Below are 25,571 nucleotides of genomic sequence, written 5' to 3' on the forward strand. Positions count from 1 at the left end.
AGGCCCTGACTGGGGCCCCTTCCTCCTGCCTGATGCCCAACACCCAGCTCAACTCTGAGCCCGTCCTGGTTTCTCTGGTTTCCTTGCATTCCTTTCATCCAGAAGTGACCCCCCCACACACCCCAATTTGGTTGTTGGCCTCCGAAGGCCTTGACCAGAGACCTGAGACCCTCGCTCTAAGGAGAAGCTACATTGTGAAGAAACCAGGTTGCCCTGAAACAGCTCTGCTCGCCTTCAGGATAAAGTCCCAGAGCTCCTGCGTGGGGCCTTGTCCCCGTCCAGGGCCCCTCCTGACTCTTCCCTGGGCCTGCACCTGTGCTGGGCGGGGAGGGGAGCTCATGCTCTGCAATGTCAGCAACCCACCATCACACAGGAGCTTTCAGGTGTGCTGAGCAGGCACCTAGCTGTGCGTGAATGTTCTGGAACGGGGCAAGAGGGCGGCCGGTGAGAGCAGCTTGCCCCGGATAGAGCACAGAGTTCTTTCACTTAAGTTCAGTTCTGCTGTCAAAGTTGACTGAGATTCAGGAAAATGGGGAAGGGAAGCTGTCCTCTATTCCTCACCCCCAATGGTTCGTTTGGGACAGCGAGACCCATGCTGAGGTCCGAGCTTCTCCAAACACCCCAATCGACGTATTCCCTTAGGGTCACGACCAAACCACATGCCCCTGAACCCATGCCCAGAGGCGGCCCGAGTTGACCCCAGCGCCTCAGATCCCACATGATTCTTGGATGCTCAACATCTATTTGAGCATGTGCTGAAAATGTCAGGCAGGAGGACGAGCCAGTTCCCAGTTCCAATGTTGTGGTCCTCCATGGGAAGACTGGATGTTTCACATTGAAACACTTTGCTTGAATCTTTTTAACGGAAACTTTGTAATAGGGAAGAACAAATCTGACTCCATATTGGATTGTTTCTTTTGCTTTAACCTTTGTATTCTATTGCTTTTGCTACAAGTTAATCACTAAAAGAATGTTGCCTATAGCCTGAAATACACAGGATAGCCCATTCTCAAAGTTCTGACCTTTAAAGGTTTATCACTTTTCCATTCATATAGAGATAAAAAGTTGCAAAACAGAGCATAACATTTATCTTGTTGGAGGTTTATAGGAACGTGACCAGACCTATGCAGACAGCTTTGAGAACAAAGGATTCCAAGAAGTTCGCAACAACTAACCATACCCCCTCTCCTTTTAGTACAAAAGAAGCCTAAATTCTAACTGGGTTCTTTGGGACACTAGTCTACTGTCCTCCTGGTCTGCTGGCTTTCCGGATAAAGTTGCTATTCCTTGCCCCAACAACTCATCTTTCGACTTACTGGCCTGTCATGCGGTGAGCAGTACAACGGACTCGTAACTTCTTGGAGGATTTTAACTTCTCCCTCAACTTCCAGTCCTGGCCTTAGGCCCACCTGAGTGAGTTCTGTCTCACATAAGGACGAACAGAGGTGGTGGCCACACGAGGCGCTGCTGTTCATTCTGAAACGGTTACACTGACACACTCGAGTCCCACCTCAGGGTAACTGAGGACCTGTGAGGTGGGCGAATCCAGGTGCACCCTGCCTAAAGCAGCTGTGGGGCTGGAAGCCTGACCCGGGGAGCAGGGTGGGCATCACCCAAGAGAGCAGCCCAGCTCCCTGCCTCACCAAAGGAACTCAGCTGCGTCTGCAGCCAGACATGAGAGGCAGCACGCAGAAAGGTTGTGCTAAAGTCACAGCTGGTGAAGAGGAAACACTCCTCTGTGACACTCGCTACCTGGAGACAGCGCAGACCCCCACAGGCTGAGGGCTGTTCCACGAGACACACCTGCACCTCAGACGCCAATCCAAGTCCCAAGGTGTCACCTGTGCGCCTGACCGACCAGCTGTAAACCAGGGTTTCCATGACCCCCTCCTTGGGTTCCATCTACAGTGGAACCCAAGCCATTGTACTATAGCTCACAGAACTCCAGGAAACACGTAACTATGTTTACTGGCTCATTATGTAACAGAGGATGTGATAAAGGACACAGATGCACAGCCAGGTGAAGAGGCGCTCCGGGCAAGGTCCGGAGGGGTCCCAAGTGCAGGAGCTTCTGTCCCCGTGGAGCTGGGGTGCGCCACCCTCCCGCACATGGATGTGTTCCCCAACCTGGATGCTCTCCAAATCTCATACTTCAGAAATTTTTACGGAGGGTCATCACGTGGGCACGATCCACTCTTGACTCAATCTCCAGCCCCTTCCCCCTCCCCAGAGGATGGGGGTAGGGCTGAAAGTTCCAGGCTTCTAATCACACCTGGTCTTTCTTGTGACCAGCCCCATCCAGGAGCCCACCAAGAGTCATCTCACTGGAACAAAAGAATTATGAGGGTCTTGGAGCCCTGTGTGAGGAGCCGGGGGAGAAGAGACCAATATACATATTTTCTATTATTTCACAATGTGTTTCTGTTGAGAGATGCCAGCAGGTCACATGATGTGGCCAGTTCTGGACACAGTGAGGAGAGGGTGCCGGCAGCGGGAGCCGACCCACAGTTACGTGGGCCCCACAGCCGGAAGCGAGCAGTGAGGAAGCCGTTTCCCTCTCCCCGGTCGTAGAGGAGGGATTCAAACCCAAGACAGACTCCTCAAACCCAGGACCACATCTACAGGTGATGAGACTCCAGGCATCTCTCCCCCACCAGGGTGAAGTATGCATAATGAGGTTCATGGTTTGTCTGTTCACCCAGACTCTCTCTACACTGAAAAGGAAGCAGCGGGAACACCCACTTTGCACAAGGCTGGATTCGGGACTTGTGACAATCCTCACAAACAAATATACTCAGGATGGAGGGGGCAACCAGTAGAGAATGAGAACCTCGCCCCCCCGCCCCCCGCCACCTGCCCCAAGCACAATGCCCTCCCCAGCACGATCTTCCCGTTCAGACCTGGCAGGGCTGCCGGGCGCTCCCTGTGGGGCTGCTGCAACAGGAGACCTGAGAGAGACAAAACCAGGGCTCCCGCTCAGCCAAAGTCACCCAACACACAGCTGGAGCCCAGCACCATGCAGGAAGATGGTGTTGCCAGGCCTGCCCTGAGGCTGTCTACGTCCTGGGCCCGAAAGTCAGAGCCAGCCCCAAACAGGATGCTTCATTACTTTTTTTAGTTTTTTAAAAAACTGCGGCAAAATTCACACAAGAGTAATTTTTAAAAAGTGAAGGATTCAGTGGCATTTGGCACATTTACGATGTTGTGCGAACTCCACCTTTATCCAGTTCCACATTTCCATCCGCAAAGGAACCCTCCCCACTGAGCCCTCACTGCCATCCCTTCCCCAGCCCTGGCACCCACTATGTGTTCTAGCACGGTGACTTTTAAGTTGCAAAATAATTAACAAAAGACAAAGGATGCCCTGAGAGTCTGTCTGCAGGGGTGGGCGCACTGTTCTGGCACTGCCCAGCAGCCGGAGGCGCCTCCTGCAGGGTCCCAGCTTCCCTGTCCAAACACCCTGGTTGTTGCTTCTTCAGGTACAAGCCACACCGAGGATCCATCCACCCTGGCCCTCAGTGGGAGCCAAGCCAGTGGCCCTCTGACCACCACCTGAAACCACGACTGTCACACCCCCTGGGAGCCACCAAGAAGGTGAGGAGGGGACTAGCTTCTGCATCTGCCAAGTGCCGGCTCTGCTACTGGAAGAGAGTGGCAGTCCCGAATGCTCCTCCATGCTGAAGGAGCAGTGATGAACTGTGTGCCTGGCAGGGCTCCTCTAAGCAAACCCCACCTCAGCTGTCCTCACCTTTCCTGTCCTTCTGTTTTTTCAGAAAAGCACCAAGTGGAAAGAAAGACAGGGTGGGGAAACACCTGAGTTTTCTTCAGTTTCCTTCCTAGAACCAATCCCAGGCGGCCACCTCCTCAGTGACACCAACACGACAGATAAAAACGCGTGCGAGGAAGAGGATCATCCCCAGAGACGTAAGGCAGAGCCAAGGAGCCCACAACCATGCCCACGACCATGCTCCAGCGACGGACGGGACGCAGGATGGAGCCCCCCATTGTCCCCTCCACCTGCACGGGCACAAGGGTCCTAACCCACAAGGCCCCCCATCTCTCACTGCACAAATCTCACTGAGACGCCTGGGTCTGCCCTCACACCTCGTTGGGGACCCACCTCTCCTGCCCTTCAGGGATCCCCATGGACTCGAGGCCCCTCTTCACACTCAGCCAGAGACCGCGCCTCGCACATGGCCAATATGTGCGTGTCTGGCAAAAGGCAAGGCCAGGCAAGTACACCTGGGCCAGGACTCAGCCAGGATTCTTCTAGACTCTTCTATAAGGAGCCGCCAACCCTGCAGGCAGGCCGCCTCCAACCATGTCACCCAGAGATCACATCCATCCGTGTACCTAACGCTGGATTCAAACCAAACAGCAGAGTGGGCACCCTCCTCGGGACGCCGTCCACTTACGTGTCCGGGCTGCCCGCTGGGGGCCACGGGGCCGCTGGTGGAGGTGAGGTCTCGGCAGCCCCAGTCGCTGGCCATTCCAAGACTCTCTGCCGAGAAAGGGGGTGGCGGGCTTTGAGTGGCTGCTGGCTGAGACTTTGGTTAAAGAGACCCCACAGATCAGGGAGAGCAAGCGTGCGCTAGTCTCTAACGGGTCGGCCAGAGCCACTGTGAGCCGAGCCGACCGCATGGGACCCTGGCGTCTTCCAGAGCAAATCATGAACAACTCCGACAGCAGAAAGTAATGGAAAATTTCAACAGGAAAAGCCACCTTCCCCATTAAAATAAAAAATAGTAAAATCAGAATTTGCAACTATGCTCATAAGAACAGGAATCCCAAATCAAAAAGCTTTAAGAGGAAGCTCTCGGGAACCCCGGGGAAGGGCCGCGTCTATGCACTTCCCGTCACCGACACGGTTTCTGCCTTTGGGGACTTTATGGGCTCACCTGGCCATCAAAATTACTACACTCACGGCCCTGGGGTGTCCAGAAGCAGGGCCATGCTGAACCCCATGAAGCCCAGAGCCCCGCCGACCCTCCCAGCCGCCCCCGACCGAGGCTGAGCCCTGCCTGCTCCGGGTGCACCAAGGTACTCACTCTCCACGTGCGCAAAAGCACAGAAGGGGCCCCGAGGGCAGTGCCCAGTCTGTCGCATGTCGTTGCACTTGGTAGACTTGTAGATCTAGGAAATGAAAATAAAACAGCAAATAGAGAGGCTGGACTGGAAACCTGTTTCCGTGGGGGGGCCAGAGCTGGCTGGGTCTGGCCTCCTCCTTCCAGCTGGAGGCCCAGAGCTGGTAATCACAAGGGGGTATCCTGAAAAAGAAGGATGTGGACACTGCACCCCTCGTCCCCACTCCTCCCAGCAGTCCCAGGACGCCCTGTCTGCACAGGGCCAGTCAGCCTGGGAAACCGTGTGGGCCTGAGGCTGCTCCTGCAGCGCCTGTCCTTGAAACCACATATCAGGTCAGCTTGTCCACTTGGCACTTCCTGAAAGATACACCTGGTTCAGTGCCTGGTATACAGCAGGTGGGCAAGAAATGCCTGTTAAGTGACCACGTGCGTCCACTCCATGGCCAGACCCAAGGCTGCTTCACTTGGGTGTGGCCCCGCAGCACAGCCTGCCCAGAAGGGACAGCGGCCTCTAGGCCCCAGACACCCTCATGGGTGCTGCCACCCGCCCCCTTCCCTGCCCGAAACACTGCTCGTTCCCCGTGGCTCTTTGACCATCCCCTGAGCACCTGCACTGAAATTTTAAGGGTCACCAACAGAAGCAATTTCAAAAGGTCTCCAATTCAGAACTCCAAATATCAGGAATCTAAGTGTTGTTTTATGCACGCTTTGAAGCACTGAATCTCTAGACAGAAGAAACTTTTAAGAAATGAAACACCACAGCCTTTCAGACCAGGAGCCCACCCTTCCCTGGAGCCCAGGTGCCCCAGTGGGCACAGCTGGGCGCTCCTTCACCGCAGAGCCTGCTCCCAGACTGGCCCTGACCCTCCTGGTCCCGGTGCTCTGATGCTCTCCCATTGGTCCAGGGGCCTTGTGTGCTTGTTCGTTTTGAACACAAATCCGAGTGTGCAGCAAAGGGTTAACTCCATGGCTTCCCTGCCCACACCCGCATGCCCCAAAGGAGGGACTGGCTTTGATGGGCTCAGGGAGGTGACGTCTGAGTCCCTGGAATGTCCTGCCTGGTCGGGTCTCTGTTTACCTGGGGCCCTGGGTCATGCCACATGGTGACTTAAGGTGGGCCTGGGCCACGCAGCATTGGCTCAGCCTCTGCAGGGGCCAGAGACTGAGGTTAGCCACGTCTGCTGACCGACCCCCAGTAAAAACCCTAGATGCCAAGGCTTGGGTGACTTCCCAGCTGGCAGCACTGTGAGTATGGCCACAAATACGGCCACACATGGTGGCTAGGAGAAGGACACACCGTCCACCGTGCGCGCCTGGTCTCCCCAGGACCCGCCCCTGTAGCCTTGATCCTTTGCTGATTTTAATCGCATTCTTTCCGTGTAAAGAACCATAGGTGCTGAGCCCTGCGAGTCCTTTGAGCCCATCCCTGGACCGAGGGTGCTCCCGTACCTCGGGGTGGAACTGCTGCTCTGTGCGCGAGTGGCAGTACTGACAGCTGTCCCCGCTCTCGCACCTGGAGGGCTCGCCCCACTCGTCACCGTGCTTCACGCTGGGGCAGGGGGTGGACCTGGGGGACAAGGAGGAGTCAGCGGAGGATGGATGTCCTCCCCACATGCCCTGGGGCGTCAGGCTATCTGCACAGTGCTGAGCACACGTGCACCGCCAGGGGACATGGGTACCAGCCCCAGAAGCACTGGCCCCTTCCTCACCAGGACAGGCAAAAAAAAAGCAGGGCAGGGATTCCCCTGGCCGTCCAGTGGTTAGGACTCTGCGCTTCCACTGCAGGGGGCGTGGGTTCGATCCCTGGTCAGGGAACTAAGATTCCACATGCCGCAGAGGGCGGCCAAAAAATAAATAAATAAATAAATAAAAAGGAGTGCAGGTGCCTGGTGGAACCCAGAAGGCATTCAGGAGCCCGTTTTCATTTTCCACAAAATGTGAAGTGAGTTTGTCAGAGCCACCGATGCCACTGTGACAAGCACCTCGGAGACGCAGCCAGGCCTCCTGTAGCAGGAGGAGACCAGGCCCAGCCCCCGCCCAGCCCACCAGGGGACCACACTCTGTCTCCCCGTGAAACTATTTCAAAATTGAACCTGAGACTTTGGTCCTACAATATGAAAACCCTACCCAATACCCTCTATTCTTCAGGTACTTCCTGACAGCTTTATTGTATTGGATTTATTTAAAAAATTATCATCTGTGGGAAATAAAACTTTTATTTTTTACGATTTTCTATCCCTTTGATACACAGTAAATTCACTTCATCTTCTCAAGATGACATCGGGTGACTAAAAGCCAAAAGTTCTCTGTCCCTCAACTGAAACTACTCAGAACAGTGACTGTCATAAAAACAACTTTATCTGAAAGTGAGGGCTCTCGGGCAGGTGAAGTGGCATCAAATTATTAGAGAGAGGCTCTTTGCTCCAAGAACAAGCTCTACACAGAGCTCGGGACCCAAGGGAGGAGCGAGGTGAGGGCCAAGGTGCCCAGGCACCCCTGGGGTTCCGTGTCCCCAGTCCCCCACCCTGCCCAGTGCCAGGTCCATCCAGCAAGTTGGCAAACCCGAGGCTAAGCTGGGCACCAAGATGAGGGCAGCTGGAGTGAGGAGGAGACGGCCTAGGAAGAGACCAGGACTGCCAGGTGCATGAAACCAGGTGAGGCCCAAACCCACCACCCCAAGGACATCAGTCCCCCGGAGAGGGTGAAGTTAGGCTGTGGGCACTGGGACTCTCAGCCTCGCAAGGGCCAGTTCCTTGCCAGTAGGCACTATTGCTGGCAGGGACACACAGGTCACAGGAGGGAGGCCGGGGAAGTGGGGGAAATGGAGGAGCCACGCCCTGACTGCACCTGCCGGCTGGCTGGACAACAGAGCCTCTGGAGAGAGTGAAGGGAGCAGAGGGGTGGCTGCCTAAACTAGAGCCTCTAGCCAACGTGAGTGTGAACAGAGGGGACCGCCGGGCTGGGCCCACACCAGAGAGGTCGGCCAGGGCCCTGCGGCGCCCGTGGCCCAGGCTCACCTGTACTGGAACCTCCGCGGGTCCCGCCGCCGGTCCCTGCTATTGTGGAAGTGCGGGCATGCGTAGCCCTGGCGGCACAGGCGCGGCGGCTTGGGGCACTGCTCTGTCTTGTAGCTGCCTAGCACGAAGTTGGTATCTGAAAAACAGGGGTCCACACGGAAACGTGCACACGTGTGCTCACGGCAGCCACACAGCCAAAAGGTGTCCATCGGCAGATGATGGGTAAACGCCATGTGGTGGAGCATCACTCGGCCATGAAGAGGAGTGAAGCACTGACACGCGCTGCAACGTGGATGAGACTTTAACAATCTGAACACACAATGCTCAGTGAGAGAAGCAGACACAGAAGGCACATGTTGTATGATTCTACTTATAGGAAACATCCAAAACAGGCAAATCCATAGACAGAAAGTAGATCAGTGGGTATCAGGGGCTGGGGCTTCTTTGGGGAGACTAGATAGAGTTTTAGAACCAGATAAAAGTGATGGGTGCACAACACTGTGGACATACTAAAAACCTCTGAAATACACTTTAAAATGGCTCATTTTACACCCAATAAAGTACCATACAAATTTAAAAAATAAATAAATAAAAATAAATTAAATGGCTCATTTTAACCCCAAGGTAAATGATGGGCGCTGGGTGATGCTGACATGTCAATGCAGGCTCTCAGGTGTGACAAACATCCCACTGCAGGGGGGCTGCCGTGTGTATGGAGGTACCAGATATGTGAGGACTCCCTGAACTTTCCACAGTGTGGAACCTAAAACTGCTCTAAAAAAAATAAAGTCTATTTTTTAAGTAGTTAATTTCATGCTACCTGAATTTTATCTCAAAGCAAAAATAAACAAAAAAACCACCAGAGGTCATTTAAAAGCAGTAATGGATGAAAGGAGATTCTTGAAAATCATACCCATTCTTGGGTTGGTTAATAACTGACCCTCCCCATTTTTTTTTTTTTTTTACAAACGACATTGTTTTTAATTACACTTGCCCAGGGGGGCTGACCCTCAAGGCATGGAGGGGAAGACAGTGGAGGGAGGCTGTGTTGCCCGGCCAACCCCGGGAGCCACGCCCAGGACACGCTTCCACACCCACATTTAATGGCACCACCCCCCACACACCAAACTCAGTTCCAAATAACTGATAAAATGACAAGGGATGTGAACCACACAGCAGGGCACAGAGAGGACAAAAGGAGTTTAAACAGAAAAGACGATTTTAAGAAAATAAAAATTGTAAGACATTTGTTCACAAGCATTGACAGAGGACCTCCAACAGACATGAGGTCCTGCGCTGAGTGGCATGAACCACAAAGAAGTGAGAGGCGTGGCAGTGCCTATGAGTCACAGGGGCTCCGGGACACCCTTTAGTGGGTGACGGATGAACGGTCCACCCAGATGTGGAGAATTATTCAGCAATAAGAAGAAAGGTGCTAAGATAATATGAGGAAAAAAAAAAGAAGAAAGGTGCTACCAAGCCCCAAAGAGACACAGGGAACCCTGAATGCACAGCACTAAGTGCAAAGGCTACACACTGTGTGATCCCAACTGTAAGACAAAACAATGGGGCGAAAGATCAGTGGTCACCAGCAGTGGAGCAGAGAGGATCTTAGGGCAGTGACACTACCTGCGTGACATCATCATGGAGGATCCGTGTCTTTATACATTTGCCCAAACCCGGAGAATGCACAATGCAGGGGTAAACTGTGCTGTTAATTAATAGTCATGTATCAATATTGGTTGTCAATTCTAACAAATGTTACCTCATCAACACAAGACGTTCATGATGTGCAATTTTTTTGTTAACCGACAACTTCCCTAAAAAATAAAATCTACTAATTAAAAATCCAAACCACGGGCGCTGAGGGTTAGTTATCCGGCCAGACCCGACCCAGCGCCTCCTCCCACCTTCCTTCCTCAAGCTCAGCCCACCTGACAGTGACAAGAGAGGACCTGTACCCCCACCTGCAGCACAAGCCAGAGCTCACGGGTGGAGCCTGTGGTCCAGGACCAGGGAGACCGAGGGGCTGCAACAAGAGAAGGACAAGCCCCGAGGCAGGGACCTGTGGGCGCAGCCCTCCCTCTGTGCAAGCCTCTCCCCAGAGGGACATGGCGATGCTGGGACCCCCATATATGCTGTGGGTCCAGGCCCCCCACACCACAGGCGCGATGGAAGGCCAGGCTCCTCAGCGCTCCTGCAGGGCCCGGCCTGAGGCCTGGGCATCAGGAAGGCCTGGGCAGTCACCTTTGTTAATTCGTCCCTGGGCCCAGGGTGGCGTAGGATTCGGCGGGTGGGGGAAAGACCCTTGTAGGGAATTCATCGCTGAAGTAAGCGCGGCCTTGAAGCGTTTACGCGTGTGAGAGCAAAGCTGGTCCAAGGAGACATGGCATTACTGAGGGGGGTTCTCTTAAAACCGCACCACCCTCAGGAAACATCCAAACAGGCAGCTCCACGGAGACACGGCCAGGCTAGTGGGTGCCAGGGCTGGGAAGGGGAGACCACTGATGGGCATGGGTTTCTGTCCGAGGTGGTGGAAATGTTCTGGAACCAGACAGAGTTGATGGTTGCCCAACACTGTGGTGCACCAAATGCCACGGACCTGTGACTTTCAGATGGTTAAAATGGCACATTTACATGATGGGTATTTTACAGTTAAGCAAACCTCACTGCCCATAGCCATCATCTGTGGAGGCTGCTGGGGACCAGGCCGGCTCTGGGACCGGACACCTAGCAGGAGCTGTGCCAGCCATGCAGGCCCCTCCCCCAGAGCAGCCTGGGGACCAGACGGGCTGCTGGAGGGGCTGAGGGTGATGTGCTCGAATGGAACCTTGGTCTCCCCTCCTGACCTGTAAAGGGGGCGACGAGGTCCACCATGCAGGCACTTTACAGACAGAGATGAGCCCCCCGCCCCAGCAGCGGCTGCAGGGTTACCTTGCCACCGGGGGTCCTCGCCCAGGATCTTCTCCATCAGGGCCTGGCTGGCCAAGACCCCAGGCTGCAGGTCAGGGACGCCATCCCCAGCACTGAGCTGGCCGTTCTGCAGGGCTTCCTGGGCCTGCAGCTCCCTGCAACCAAACGGCACGTGGTCACGGTGCTGCAGCCTGTCCGAAGCCTCCGACAGTGAGATAGCCACCGGCTTCTGTCACTTTATGAAGCCGCCTACGTGAGGGTTCAGGACGTGCAGCCCACGGCCTTGGGGCCCCCGTTCCAGGATGACAGTCTTGGCCCAAATCCCATGAGCCTCAGAGCCGAGCGTGCGAGACGCCACAAGCTCCCTCGGGTCCGGCTCAGGAGGGAGGAGAAGGGTCACTTTCTCGTTAGCAGTAAAATCAAGGCTCAGAAAGAGCTGCTTGAGGCAAGCAATGCCTGAAACACAGGGAGGAGAGTGGCTCCCGGCAGGACGGCCACTCACCTGATGTCACACACGGGCGGCCGCAGGTCCAGGGGGCCGTGCGCGAAGGCGCAGTGCAGCCCGTTCTTCACGCAGTGGCCCCGGGCATCTGTCTCATGGATGCATGTGCCCGTCTTATAGTAGCGCAGGTGATACTTGCGCTCCGTGTCCCCGGTCGTCCGGTGCAGGTACGGACATCTGGGAAACAGAAGACGACATGCACCGTCTGGGCCCTGGGGCCACCACAGTGTCAACCTGCTCCCAGCAGCTGGTTCTTGTCTCCTTTTCCCAAACACCTGCTCTAGTCGGAGGACGAACAGCACTGGACAGAGCACCCGTCCCTGCTCCAGACCCTCCCCCACGGCACTCAGACCCCCACAAATCCCTCAATTACACATGGCAGAAAAATACAACACCCAAGTTACCCGAAAATCACCCTTCATAATTTTTTGAATAAAGTGGAAAACAAAGTTCCCCCATCAAGTAAGGGGCTGGCGGCCTCTCCCATCCCCCGTCCAGCTGCTTTCAGGGACCCCTCGAGGGAGGTGGAGGAGCCTGGAAGGGCTAGAGGAGGACGCTGGGGGGAGACAGGCTGGGGAGAAGCAGCTGGGGGGAGGCACGGATGGGGCAGCATCCCACAGGCCACACAAAGGCCCAGAGCCACGCACTCCCAGGGAGAGCCACACGCGGCTCCCTGAGCAGCAAGGGTTAGGGTTAGGGTGAGAGCTCCCACTGCAGGGAGGTGGCAGTGGCAGAGGTGGCATAGACGGTTCCAGAAGACATGGGGCAGGGCACTGAGCCCGCCTCAAGGTCAGTCCCTCCAGACAAGAGCCAGAGACCCAGAAGAATGAGAGGGGATACGCAGAGGACTCTGAGCAGCCCCGGAGTGGCCCAAGGCCAAGGCAGAGCCATGGCTGCAAGTCCCCAGATCTAAAAACAAGGGCATCACCCCCAGAGATGGCTGGGGAGCACTGTGTGGGGCTTGGGAAAGGTCCACTCCCACCTCGCTGCCTTGCAGGCTGTGGACCTGGGTGCTGGGAGCACCTGTGGGGGTGGGGGGCTCCCCATGCAGAGCACAGATGGATGGACAAGACCAAAAGTAAAAGAAAAAAGGACTTAGGGACCAACCAGTTTAAACCCCCGTCTGGTAAGATGAAGAAACAGAGGCTCAGAGTTCGGACAGCTCACCCCAGACCTTAAGGAACACCTTGGGTGTGCAGGCCATGAGAGCAGGACAGAGAGGACGCCATGCCCCGGCAAGTCCCCGGGTCCCCTGGAGCCAACCAAGCAAAAGGCAAATGTTGTGGGCCCAGAAGATCCAGATGCACTCCCGGAAGAGCTGGGGTCTCGAAGATACATGTGCCCCCACGATCACAGCAGCACGAGTCACAAGAGCTTAAAGCTGGAAATAACTCGAGTGTCCACCAGCTGATGGATGGATGAACAAAAACATGGTCCATCCAGACAGTGGAATGAGCACTGGTACAGGCTACAACAGGGATGAACCTTGAAAACATTCTGTTAAGTGAAAGAAGCCAGACACAAAAGGACAAATACTGTGTGGGTCCATTCCCATGAGGTCCCTAAAGCAGTCAAATTCATAGCAACAGAAAGTAGAGGGTGGGGGTAGGATAGGGAGGGTGGGAGGGAGGGAGATGCAAGAGGGAAGAGATATGGGGACATATGTATATGTATAACTGATTCACTTTGTTATAAAGCAGAAACTGACACACCATTGTAAAGCAATTATACTCTAATAAAAATGTTTAAAAAAAAAGAAAGAGAAAAAAATATATATTATGTACTACCTAAATCTTTTTATAGCATGCTGATGAAACAGAGAATAATATATTACTGTTTCAAAGAAGTTGTTTGAAAACAATTATACTAAGCATTTTCTCATTTTTATTAAGTCAATAAATATGGATTAAATATGTGAGTATAATAAATAGAATAAAGAAAACAAACAAACAAAAAAAAGAAAGTAGAGGGTGGGTGCCAGGGGCTGGGGGAGGGAGAGGGGGAGTGAGTGTGTAATGGGACAAAATTTCTGTCTGGAAGGAAGAATCTGGAAATAGATGGCGGTCATGGTTGTACAACTTTGTGAATGTAATTAATGCCACTGAATTGCACATTTAAAAATGGTTAAGTGCACCACAACTACTGAGCCTGCGCTCTAGAGCCTGTGAGCCACAACTACTGAGCCCATGTGCCACAACTACTGAAGCCTGCATGCCTAGAGCCCATGCTCCGCAACAAGAGAAGTCACCGCAGTGAGAAGCCCCCGCTCGCCAGAACTAGTGAAAGCCCGCACGCAGCAACGAAGACGCAACTCAGCCAAAAATAAATAAATTAATTAATTAATTTAAAAGATGGTTAAAATGGCAGACTTTATGGATGTTATCACAACTTTAAACAAAGCCCATTGGAGACAGAGAAGAGAGAGATGGTCTCTATGTTTGTGTTGAAATACACCACACTTACAGGGAAGCGTGTCACAGGTCATACCTGGATGGCCTGTGGCATTTCACAAACCGACACCTGAGTGACAGCACCCAGGTCAAGAGGACAGAACACAGCCAGCCCCTCGGGCCCCTCACATGGGCACGAGGTGGAGGTGTTGACCACACTCTCTTGTGAGTGGCGGGAACTGAAAATGAGGCAATTCCTCCAATTAACTCTGCACAAACACTTCTGGGGCAATCTCAGCTGTCGTTGCCAATCACCAAAGATCCGTGAGAAAAAGGAAAAGCAGAAGATGGAGGAAGCAGTTTACGAGACAAGCTGGTCCCCACCTTGTGAAAAGAGAAAAGAAAAGACTTAAAGAATTATGACTGTATTACATACAGACAAGAAAAAGGAAACACTGCCTGTGCAGACAGTGCTCTCTGTGCCCAAACAGGAGCTGTCTCCTTCGTGTTCTTAAAGATAAGTTCCAAGGAACATTTTCAGGACGTGTGAGTGAAATGGTCAAATATCTGCTTAGGATTTTTACTATATTAGGTACTGACGCAGCCTTGATTAAAATCCCTCACTACAGAGTTACATCTTACATTTTAAGCTCCTCCAAGAGCTCCTGTGCATCTCCTCACAAGCACTAGTGTGTAACTCAGTCTCTGGGTCCCCAGAGAGGTGAGGCTGTCATGGAGCAGTCTCTGCCACACCAAGGAACCTGTTCTAGAACAAGGAACCCCCTCCCACTTTTCACATTAACATATAGGCTAATATCACTAACAAAGAATGTGTAGAAATAGAGATGCCAGGAACTCACAGAACAATGGGCTAGAGAAATAAACAAGGAACTTATGAAGAGAAAATGCAAAGGGTCTCGACCACTGAGAGGCACTCATCTTGCTTCTGATGAGAGAAATGCACCTGGAGGCCCACCTGTTCCCGGGCAAAACCCCAGGAGCAGGGCTATAGTAAACCAACACTGCTGCTGGCAAGAACGCCAAGTGAAAGGCACCAAGAGGACAGGTGCCATTACCTCTGTCCCAGCAATCCCCAAAGACAGACTGGCACACAGAGGTAAAAAGAAGTTTTGTTCGTAATCACCAAAGGCTGGAGACAACCGAGTTGTGGGATAAACTTCAAGGGAGCTCAGCGTGGCTTGGAGGAATGGGCAGTCTGTGTGGACGGCTTTGGAGGGGGCACCAAGTGGTACCGTGAGGGAAAAGCACTAAGAAGAGGGAGTGCAGGACTTCCCTCGTGGCACAGTGGTTAAGAATCCGCCTGCCAATGCAGGGGACATGGGTTTGAGCCCTGGTCTGGGAATATCCCACATGCTGTGGAGCAACTAAGCCCGTGTGCCACAACTACTGAGCCTGCGCTCTAGAGCCCGTGAGCCACAACTACTGAGCCCACATGGCGTAACTACTGAAGCCCACGCGCCTAGAGCCCGTGCTCCGCGACAAGAGAAGCCACCGCAATGAGAAGCCCGCACACCACAACGAAGAGAAAGCCCGCGTGCAGCAACAAAGACCCAACACAGTCAAAAATAAAATAAATAAATAAATTTATTAAAAAAATAAAGAAAAGGGAGTGTCGCACCCTGTGGTTTACATCAGAAGGTGGAGGAGGGGAACAAGAATACAGATACGTCTGCTTATATCAAAAATTATGGAAGGAGGAGCTATTGTTTCATGGGGACAGAGTTTCAGTTTGAAGATGGAAAAGTTCTGGAGGTGGATGATGGTGATGGCTGCACAACACTGCAAATAAACTTAACTCCACTAAACTGTACAATTAAAAAAGCTAAGATGATAAATTTAATGTTATGTATGTTTTACTACAATAAAAAATAAAATAAAATGACTTTAATAGGAAAATGGCCATTTTGCAAAAACAGTTCCAATCTTCAGAAACACTCACAATCTACTATAAGTTAAAGCAAAAGAATTCCAGAGTCTGGGGAGAAGGGGACCAGCACATCAGAGCTGAGGTACTGCCTGTTGGTTTATCTACAGAACCCAGTCCGCAGAGCCGTGCTGAAGCAGGACCACACGGACCACAGGCATTGCCAATGCGCTAACTGCAGGGTGTGGCAAAGGCTGCGTGCACCCCCACAGCTCCGGGGAGTGAATGTGGTGGGTGACACCTCCCCCATTTCCTCATGTTCCCTAATGGTCCCTCAGGTCAGCTCTAAGCATCATTTTGTTTCCTTGCCAGTACCATCACTGTGGCAACCAGAGCCCGGCCAAGGTTCCCCCTCTCGCCAGCACTGAGCACCGAACAGGCAGTATTATTTCACTAGGGGCATGTCACCCCTGCTTATTACATGACTTCAAAGCATAAGCTAAGATTAAAATACTGGAGGACATTTGATGAAAAGAAAATGGCTTCACCTAAGAACATCTAAGAGGCAAAAGGGAAAACCTTAGAGAAAACACAATGGCAGAACGTAGACCCTCACTGAAGTGGGGAAGAGGCTGGTGGGAACCCCAGGGGTTAGCCCAATACCACGTGCAGATGCTTCCTCACCACAGGAGTTCACTCATCCATGTGGGGGGCCACTGACAGCCTTGCAGCACCTGTAATGTGATTCGGTTCCACAGCCCGCCAAATTCAGGGTGGCACCTGTGGTTCTCAAAACCAACCATGACAATTAGTGACCCAATCAGTGTAAATAAAACAAGGCTCCATGGATGGTGTGATGCAGCAGTACATGCCAGACACAGGTCTGCCATGATGCTCTGGAACCACTGAAACTAGGAGGGAGGGGTAAAGAGGAACACGGCAGGGGCTCGAGGCTGCTGTCTGTGTCTCCAGGAGAGCCAGAAATCATCCCCTTCCTTCCCACAACTCACCCAAAACAAAGGTGGACCCACAAACTCAGTTCCACTATACATCAACATCGGTCAGCAAGCCAGGCTGGAGCGCATCACAACCACCTGGATGGTCTGCTAACCCCAGACCATCTGATCTCGGCGGAAACCTTGGGTAGAAACTGCTGGCAAGTTCCCAGGTGATGCTGCTGCTGCTGATCTGGGGGCCGCACTGGGAGAACCACTGGGCTGAGACGGACACTCAAGCACAACATGATGCTCTCCTAGTCCTCAGGGAGCTCAGGCATAGGTGGGGACCAGAATACAGCACAGAAATAACTGAGGTGTGAACTGGACCAGAACCGAGCAGCGGATATGGAAAATGAGTGGCAGCAGAAAAATGGGAAAAGGAAGACCTGTGTGCCACAGACAACTGGGGATGGCGAAAAGGTGGGGCTTGTGGGGAGAAGCTTGAGTGTCCCCCTCTTCTGTGACACTAGGGGTGGGGGGTTGCCAGTTAACCCCATGTGGACCACACACCCATCCATTCAGCCCGGCACCCCCAGCCTCTGGCTTCCAAGGGCTGCCCTGGACTCTCGAGCCAGGCCAGCGACCCCTCATTAATCCCTAACATGGACCATCAGCTGGGCAACAAGTCCACCTCCCTCCTCTGTGCCCCAAAAGCTGCCACCCTCTCCGAGGAACCTGTCTCTGCTGAGGCCGTCTCCCCACTAGCCTCCAAGGAGCACCAGAGCTCCCTGTGCCAGTCGCTCCCTCCCAGTCACCTCCTCATCCCTGGCCCTTCAATCAAAGCAGGAGGGCCTGAAATGCTACAATCACTCTCACGTTCTTCTGCTTCTTCTACATACTGGTCTCTGACAGGTCCAACTCAGTCACCTAATTGTAATTTCTTTCCTTAAGTTGGCTGATTTGTAAAGCCTGTGTCTTCCTCTAGACTGTTAAGTAGCTCCCTGACTCCTAAATATTATGTTCTAACGTGGCCTGCCCTTGGCTTTCACCTCACCCCGAATGCCCAAGCAGAGTTCACTTATATGGTCAGTTTAAACAGCAACAGCTTATAACCATCCTGAAGTGAATGGACTTTCACCTAAGCCTTAGGTCCTAGGATACCTGACTTTTTAAAATTAAACATTGCAGGAACATCTCTCAACAGACAAGTCAAACTAAGGACAAGTATGACACAGCAGGCACACCAAGACTTGGGCATGTAGAAAAGTTTCTGTACATCAGCAAGCTCCCACAGTGCCCAAATTCACGGCTGGGAGGTCCCAGGCAACGTGCAGTGAGGAGGGAGGGAGCTGTGGGGAGAAGTGCTGGGCCTGCCAGGTGAAAACATGGTAGGGAGCCCTACCAACAACAAGGCAGATCTCTAGAGCCAATCTGGAAAGTTATAGCACAGTAATGGGGCAGGCTCACTTCTTATTAAAACCAAGAAAACCTATAAAATGTGGGGTCTGGAGGGCCGCCTCCAGGGACTGCCTGCTTGTGGGAGAAGGAGGGTTATCAGAAAAGAGGATGGTCACTTTGTATAGTTGGGGACTGCTTGTATTGTCTGCCAATGAAAATGTTCCCCTGGAGGGGCCCCTCAGACCCCTGGAAGGGCCTTTGCTTTTTATGGGTCAGAACCTACCTCTGTAAACGCACCTGACATGCATTTACAAGCACAAAACGGACACATGGTCTCCTGGGAGCAGAAGCACACCTAGGTTACAGGTGGGAAGACCCGCCCTGACGGTCTATGGTCCAGCGCAGCGAACAGGACTAGCTGGGGGGCTGGGTCTGTCCCCACCCACTGCCTCTCTCAGAGTAGATTTCAGGATGTGGCTGGACCGCGACAAACCTCCAGCCAAGCTTCGCTCCGGCAAGCGAGCGTCGCTTTCTTCAAAATCCCAGCCTGAGAAATACCTGCGACGGATCCGCACGGGTGGGAACAGCGACCCTGTGGGGTGGGCCGGCCCTCAAGCTCGGAGGCAGCGCCCGCTCGGTCGACTCGCTCTTGGCCGACTACAGAGGGCGCGTAGCGACCTGCAGACCCAGGCGGTCCAGCCGCGCCGCGGGGAGGCCAGTTCCCACGGGGGCGGGGCGGGGCTCACGTGACCTGGACGGCCAATCGAGGCCCGCGCCGGGGAAGGGGCGTGCCCGCCAGAACAAAGGGCGCCGCGAGAGGGAGGACCTGGGGCGCTAGCACTGAGGGGTCTTCCCGGCCACAGGGTGCCCGCCGGCGGAGGGTGACAGCGGGGTGGGGTGGTGGGGGGATGTGGCGGACGGGGAGGGGCCACGGAAGGAGGGGTGACAGAGAGAGGGGGGAGGGTGACTGCGCACGGAGTAAAAGGGGTGACATAGGGGGTGCCCATGGGGAGGAGGAGATGAGGGGGCTACCCAGAGATGACAGCAGGAGTACTCACAGGGGGTGGAGGTGACAGATGGGGAGGGGTCACTGGGAGGAGGGTGACAGTGAGAGGGGAAGGGTGACGGACTACCCGCTAATGAAAAGGGGTGACAGCGGGGGTGTGACAGCGGGGGAGGAGTGCCTGCAAATGAAAGGGGGTGACAGAAGGGGAGGGGGCCACAGGAGGAGAGGTGACAGCAAGGGGGGAGAATGACCACCTGCCTAGGACAGGAGTTGACATCACAGGGGTGCCAACCCTCTTGGGGGTCCCACCCTCCTGGCCACGGCTCAGCCCCACAGCGCCCCCATCAAGCTCCAAGAACTTGTGCTTATGTCACCTGATATTGGCTGAAGGGTCTTTGGTCTCTGATACATATTCATGATTTACAATAACAGGTTGGTAGTACATATGCCCAAAATAGACCCTTCAAGAACCAATGAACTGAAATAAAAGGAAAGCCCTTTCCTTGCTCTGAAAAGTAGTATCTATTTACAGATTCCATGGCAACGCTGCACGAGCTAGAATATGTAATTCAACAGGACAAACTCTGGGAAAGTCTATCTCCCGTGGAATGAGTGGTAATTACTAAGGAGAGATTCTCAGGGGAGATGTCTGGCCTGTCAAACACTTCCTATGGGGCTGAAGCAAGTCATCTCATGTGCTCACTAAAAGTCACAAACAAAATCTTTAATAAGACACATGTACTTTCATACTGTGTGTACATGTACACAGGATGCACTCAAAACAGTATCAAACAACCATCTTAGTCCCATTCTTCTTCTCAATGATAACCTGCTAACCTGCATGCTATCTGGACTATATGTTAATTTTTTTTTTTTTTGGCTGCACCATGCGGCTTGTGGGATCTTAGTTCCCTCACCAGGGACTGAACTTGGGCCCTCGGCAGTGAAAGCCCGGAGTCGTAACCACTGGACCGCCAGGGAATTCCCCATGTTAATGTTTCTGCAATAAATAATTGTAATATTTAACTAATATTTGAGTCCAGCTTAAAAGGACCATCCACAGGTAGGTGTCCACTGCAGCACTCTTCATTCCGTAGGAACAGGACCCCACCCTGGATATCCAGCAATGGGGCCAAATCCATACCAGGACATTCAGACTCCGGAACCCAAAACAGCTGTTAAAATATGCTTTCTTTCTGGCACAGTGGTTAAGAATATGCCTGCCAATGCAAAGGACACGGGTTCAAGCCCTAGTCTGGGAAGATCCCATATGCTGGGGAGCAACTAAGCCCGTGCACCACAACTACTGAGCCTGCACTCTAGAGCCCACGAGCCACAACTACTGAGCCTGCATGCCACAACTACTGAAGCCCGTGTATCTAGAGCCCATGCTCCACAACAAGAGAAGCCACCACAATGAGAAGCCCGCGCACCACAACGAAGAGTAGCCCCCGCTCTCTGCAACTAAAGAAAGCCCTCACGGAACAACGAAGACCGAACACAGCCAAAAAATAAAATTAATTAATTAATTAAAAAAATATATATGCTTTCTTTTCATGCATTAAAAGCATCACCAGTTTAAAAAAAAAAAAAAGCATCACCAGTGAGGGGACTTCCCTGGCAGCCCAGAGGTTAAGAATCTATGCTTCTACTGCAGGGGGTGCAGGTTCGATCCCTCATGGGGGAAACTAAGATCCCACATGCCATGCGGTGCAGCCAAAAAAAAAAAAAAAAAAAGCTTCACCAGTGAATACTGCCTAATAGTCCAAATAGTCCCCCATCCTGGACTCTGGAATGGGGTCAGACATGCTAGGTGACTGGATCCCTGCACCAGTGTCTCAGCAGTGGCCCCTGGGGGCAACTCAGGACTTAAGGTCCAGAGAGGTGACTGACGTGGCCAAGGGATATGAGGGACCAGAGGCCAGGCCTTAGCTAGACAAAAATATCTCTCTTCTGTAGACGCATTTGCAGAAAACAGCAGCTCAAGATGCAATTAAATAATGCATTTTTAAAACTTCACAGAAGTATAATACCATCTTAACCAAAGTGGAGCTGGCTACATTATTTCCACAGGCTCCAGGCTGCCTTAACAACAACCCTATTTAACTATCTGGTGTTCAATTAAAAACCTTTCAAGAAATATATAAAGCTTTTAAGATGATCACCATAGGTCAAAAGTTTACTCCCTGACCTAAGCATTTTTGAAAATGAAGAACAGATTCACATGGGTCTCCCTGTGCAGCAGCGTGAAAGTTGTCTTTAAAAGGGACCATACCTGGAGAACCACCTCCCTTCAGAGGGTCAGGGGAGGAAGCCTACAGCGCCTCCCCCAGATCAGACCAGGATCCAACAGAAGCTGAACAAGCTGCTCTTTCCAAGAGGCCCTGGGGCACAACGCCACCACCTCACCTCCAGGTGGGAATGGATAGGCTCTTCTCAAACGGCCCACAGGAAAAAAGCAAGACCTCCCTCTACCAATCTCTGCCAGTTATATGAATGTACAATCTGACTTGTTCTTTCCGTGTTTTCCTATTCTACATATTTCAAAATGAAGACATCTGTTCACAACACCATTAGGAAACTTGTGAAAAAAAAAAAAGGCAACCAAAACAAAACCTTGATTTCCTAAACTTTAAAAGTGCTACACAAATAACTTTCCTATCAATTTTTTAATAAATAAACATATAAACAGAAAGAAAGGAACCATTCCAGAAACATTTGCACAATGTGAGCAAACCTTCTAACAAGCTCTCTGACCAAAAGGCAACTGACAACTACAAAACGGTTCTAAACTCAAAAGGTTTACCTCATAAGGGTTGGTTCTAATGCAGGGAATTTACAGAACTGGGTGGCAATCAAAAGTGGGAAGTGCAGCAAAATCGGTTTGTCCCGTACAGGGTTATCCCCCAGCCAGATGCGGTTCTTCCCACACTGGCCGAGAAATAGGGAAATGTCCCCACCAAGACCAGCGGTCACGGGAAAACTTCATAGTGAAGACTGGGCCCTGCAGGTGCCAGGTGCTGGAAAGCCCAGGTCCGCCACCCACTCAGGTGTGGGGGCCACGCTGCCCCGCGCGGCCGCACACACTCACTCGTCGCCGTCGGGGCACAAGCCGCTGGCCTCGTCGTACTTGGAGCAGTACACGTCCGGGCTGTAGTTAAAAGTGCCGTCGCGCCTGCGGAGCGGTCTGCGCCGACGCTGATTTAGGAAATGCCAATGGAAACAGGTAAATGGCCTGTGCTGGGTGCACTTGTGCTGCACAAACAGGGAGCACTGCTCTGTCCTAAACTCCTTTAGATACCTAAAAAGACAAACAGCGTTGGGGTCGCTTCCGTTGCCACCGCCGCCGGCGGGCGGCCCGAGGACTCGTGGGCAGGGGTCAGATCCCGTGCGCCCGAGGGCCCCGACCCCAGGCGCGATCCCCCACTCTGCCGACCCCCTTCCCGCCTGTCCCCACCCAGGTGCGTTTCTCAGACCCCAGGCACGATCCCACATCCCTGACCCCAGATGCGACCTTCGACCCCAGGTGCAAACCCCCATCCTCTATCCCAGGTATGGTCCCAGATTCCAGGTGCGACCCCGGACCCCAGGCGCAGCCCCCCATCTCCAATCGCAGGCACAATCCCCTAACCCAGGTGAAACTCCCCATCCCCGACCCCAAGTGCGACCCCCGACCCCAGGCGCCGCTATCCATCCCAGACCCCAGGTGTGATCCCCAAGCTCAGGTGCAACCTCTCACTCTGAGTTCAGACACCCTACCCACCCCCCCGCCCCCGCAAGCCCAGTCGCGTTCCTCGGGTCCCAGGAATGGTTTGCCAATCCTAGACACGGTCCCCGACCCCAGGCGCGACCCCGCAGAATCCAGGCGCGGACTCCTGGCCCAAGGCGCAGCGCCCCCCATCTCCGATCTCAGGCGTAACACCCACTCCGACTCCAGACGATCCCTGACGGCCTCCCCCCCGCGGAGCCCGGGCGAGTTCCCGGACCTCAGGCGCGATCTCTCAGACCCCATGCACAGCCTCCTCATGCAAAACACAGACGCGACCCCCAATTTCAGGTGCGATACCCCGACTCCAGGAACGCCCGGGTCCCCAAGCCCCGGAACCATCCCTGACCCCAGGAGGAGGCAGCCGGAGCCCAGATGGCCGCCCTCCGCCCGAGCCCAGGCGCGGTCCCCAATCCCCGACTACAGGCGCATTCTCGGCGGCCCCCGACCCACGACCCCAGGCGCTGTTCCCCGATCCCCAACCCAGGCGCGTGGACCCCCGACCTCGTTCTCCAGCCCCCAAGCCCAGGTGCCACCCCAGACCCTGGGCGCCGCCTCCTGAGCTCAGGCGGCGGTAGCTGAGTAGGATGGTGGTCCACCAGCCCAGAGTCCAGGCGCGGCGCGGAGGCTGGAGGGCCGGCTGGCCAGGGGGCTGCAAGGGAGAGGCAGGGGGCGGGGGGAACGGGGAGAGGGGCGGCGCGGGGCCCCAGGCCGCACCCGGAGGCAGCTCCCAGGCCCAGGGGCGCGGGGGCGCGGGCCGGGGGCGCGCGGGGCCGCCCCCTGCCCCGCCCCCGCTCCAGCCGCGGCCAGCCCGGGCACTGACCTGTAGTGGGTCGGCTTCTCGGTCTGCGGGGGGGACCCGCTCAACGCCGCCGCCGCCGCTTTCGAAACCGACGGCATTTTCAGTCAAAACAATGCAGCGCGCATGCGCCGCGCGGGCCCGCCCCCGCCCCTCCGGATCTCCCCCCTCGCGGAGCCCACCCGCGCCCCCCGCCGGGACGGCCACGCCCCCGCCACGCCCCCATCCGGCGCCCGGCGCAGTGCCGGAGGCCCAGTGAACTTGCCAGCACCAGGCGCCAAGCGGGGACCCGCGCGCACCCCAAACCACGCCATGCCCCGAGCCCGCCGCCTCGGCCGGACGCCTCCACCCACCGTGCCCCCCCCCGGCCTCCACGTTCACAGCCCATCTTGCACTTGCTTGGTCCCGTTCCCGCTGCCGCCTTCAACGCACCACGGCTGCCCCACGCGCTCTGAACGCCCTGACAGCGCCCTGAGCAGCTCCAGGCTCCGAGACGGAGCCGACAGGTCCCGAGTAGACAGCGCGCCCAGGCTGCTCACACTCGCCTTCATTCGTTCTATGACCCCCGGGTTGGGTGCTGACACCGCAAAGAGTGGCTCCAGTTGCTTAGGGCTTGGTGTGGGGGAGAGAGGGGGAAAGGAGGCCTGACTGCTCATGGGTAGCGGGTTTCTTTTAGGAGTACGCACAGGCCCTAAAATTACATCGTGGTAATGGTTGCCCCTACGAATACACTAAAAAATCAATTGTATACTTTAAATGGGTGAATTGAATAATATGTGAACTACGTATCAATAGAGCTGATTTTTAAAAAAGAATCCAAAGGCTCGAGGTCAAGGGGGAGACAGACCGACAGACAGACACACACACACACACACACACACACACACACACACACACACACACGCCCTCTTCACCAACAGGGTGGGCGGGGATGCAAAGAGGGTGGGAACTCTGGGAGGCAGGCACCAGCTGCCACCCCCGGTAAGCCCTACCACTCAGGGCCCCAGCTCATCTGACCCTGGAGGAGGAAGCAGGGTGTGCATTTCGGGAGGGAGAACCCAGACCCAGAGTACATTGTTTTGTAAATATATAGCATGAAACATTTTTTTTTTTTTTTGGCCGGGCTGCACGGTTTGAGATCTCAGAGTTCTAACCACTGGACCGCCAGGGAATTCCTCTGAGACATTATTTAAAATTTTCAACCTCGCTAGTAATTTTTTTTAATGCAAATTAAAACAAGGAAGAGCCCATGGAGCAGGCAGACTTTTTGTTGTTCTTAACAGCAACCCACAATGCTGGTGACCTGCAGCAAGAAAAGCCCTTAAAGGAAGTGTGGCTGGGAGGACGAATGGGTACTGACCTTTACAGAAAATAATCTGTTCCATTTCTAGAAACTCCAACCTAAAAAAGAATGAGATTCAGACAAAGATGTACAAAGATAATTATCAAAGTTATTTGGCAAAAACTTAAAGAGCACCTCACAGAGAATGACAATGCTTCCTGAGAATTGTTAATGACAAGAAAAATGCTCCTACTTAAGTGACAAAAGGAAGCAAGATACTGCAGTTCCATACGTTTGTTCCCAAGCATGTAAGTTTCTGTTTTTTTTTAAACACAAGTAATACAGTAAAATAAGCCCATCACTTGCTGGTGGGATGAATGACTACTTTCTTTATATGTTCACATTGTCTAAAGGAATTACTACCTCTACAAACATTACATTTAAACCTGGAAATTAAAATAGCAAAAAATCAACATGATATTTTTGAAGAAAATCAAGCAGAAGAATGAAACAAGGCCCATGAATTCTTTGGAGGAGGACTAAACAGATCTTGAAGACTGCCAGGATGCAGGGAATGAGAAAGAAGCTTAA

The 25,571-nt window shown here is 53.6% G+C and overlaps 1 protein-coding gene across 8 annotated transcripts in view; it reads right to left on the bottom strand.

Annotated features, from left to right (window-relative positions):
* UNKL (unk like zinc finger) overlaps window positions 1–23,799 on the bottom strand; it is a 43,004-nt gene extending 19,205 nt beyond the window's left edge. For 7 of the 8 annotated variants that reach the window (XM_029222285.1, XM_029222283.1, XM_029222282.1 and 4 more), the window contains exons 1-8: window positions 23,723–23,799; window positions 22,225–22,434; window positions 11,517–11,693; window positions 11,036–11,169; window positions 8,102–8,237; window positions 6,534–6,651; window positions 5,049–5,133; window positions 4,416–4,501 (exon numbers count right to left, since the gene is read on the bottom strand). In XM_029222285.1, the coding sequence (XP_029078118.1) occupies window positions 4,416–4,501; window positions 5,049–5,133; window positions 6,534–6,651; window positions 8,102–8,237; window positions 11,036–11,169; window positions 11,517–11,693; window positions 22,225–22,434; window positions 23,723–23,799 (1,023 nt within the window). The remainder of the gene's footprint in view (window positions 1–4,415; window positions 4,502–5,048; window positions 5,134–6,533; window positions 6,652–8,101; window positions 8,238–11,035; window positions 11,170–11,516; window positions 11,694–22,224; window positions 22,435–23,722) is intronic. The other variant, XM_029222288.1, reaches the window with a different exon arrangement.
* Between the last annotated feature and the right edge of the window lie 1,772 nt (window positions 23,800–25,571).

Source organism: Monodon monoceros, unplaced genomic scaffold (assembly GCF_005190385.1).
Source record: "Monodon monoceros isolate NGI ecotype Baffin Bay Population unplaced genomic scaffold, NGI_Narwhal_1 Super_Scaffold_13, whole genome shotgun sequence".
Lineage (NCBI taxonomy): Eukaryota > Metazoa > Chordata > Mammalia > Artiodactyla > Monodontidae > Monodon > Monodon monoceros.